The 376-nt window shown below is 63.3% G+C and overlaps 1 protein-coding gene across 1 annotated transcript in view; it reads right to left on the minus strand.

The window, feature by feature from the left end:
• The window catches only part of FOXB1 (forkhead box B1), a 699-nt gene extending 381 nt beyond the window's left edge, over positions 1 to 318 (minus strand). The window contains exon 1 of the mRNA XM_035899527.1: positions 1 to 318. This exon is cut by the window's left edge and continues 381 nt beyond it. Within this exon, the coding sequence (XP_035755420.1) occupies positions 1 to 318 (318 nt within the window).
• Between the last annotated feature and the right edge of the window lie 58 nt (positions 319 to 376).

Below are 376 nucleotides of genomic sequence, written 5' to 3' on the forward strand. Positions count from 1 at the left end.
GCGGCGGCGGAGGAAGCTGCCGTTTTCAAACATGTCCCCGCAGTCCGGATGCAGCGCCCAGAAGCTGCCCTTGCCCGGCTGGTCGGGGCGGCGCGGGATCTTGATGAAGCAGTCGTTGAAGGAGAGGTTGTGGCGGAGGGAGTTCTGCCAGCGCTGCGTGTTCTCCCGGTAGTAGGGGAAGCGGTCCATGATGAACTTGTAGATCTCGCTCAGGGGCAGCATCTTCTCCGGGGAGCTCTGGATCGCCATGGCGGTCAGCGAGATGTAGGAGTAGGGCGGCTTCTGATCGCTGTAAGTGTTTCTGCCCGGGCGAGGCATCTTCGCTAGAGGACCCGCGGAGATCTGCAGAAGGGCAGTGACAAGGAGGGGGCCGGGG

The sequence above is a fragment of the Egretta garzetta genome, unplaced genomic scaffold, assembly GCF_000687185.1.
Source record: "Egretta garzetta isolate BGI_Z169 unplaced genomic scaffold, ASM68718v1 scaffold287, whole genome shotgun sequence".
Taxonomy (NCBI): Eukaryota; Metazoa; Chordata; class Aves; order Pelecaniformes; family Ardeidae; genus Egretta; species Egretta garzetta.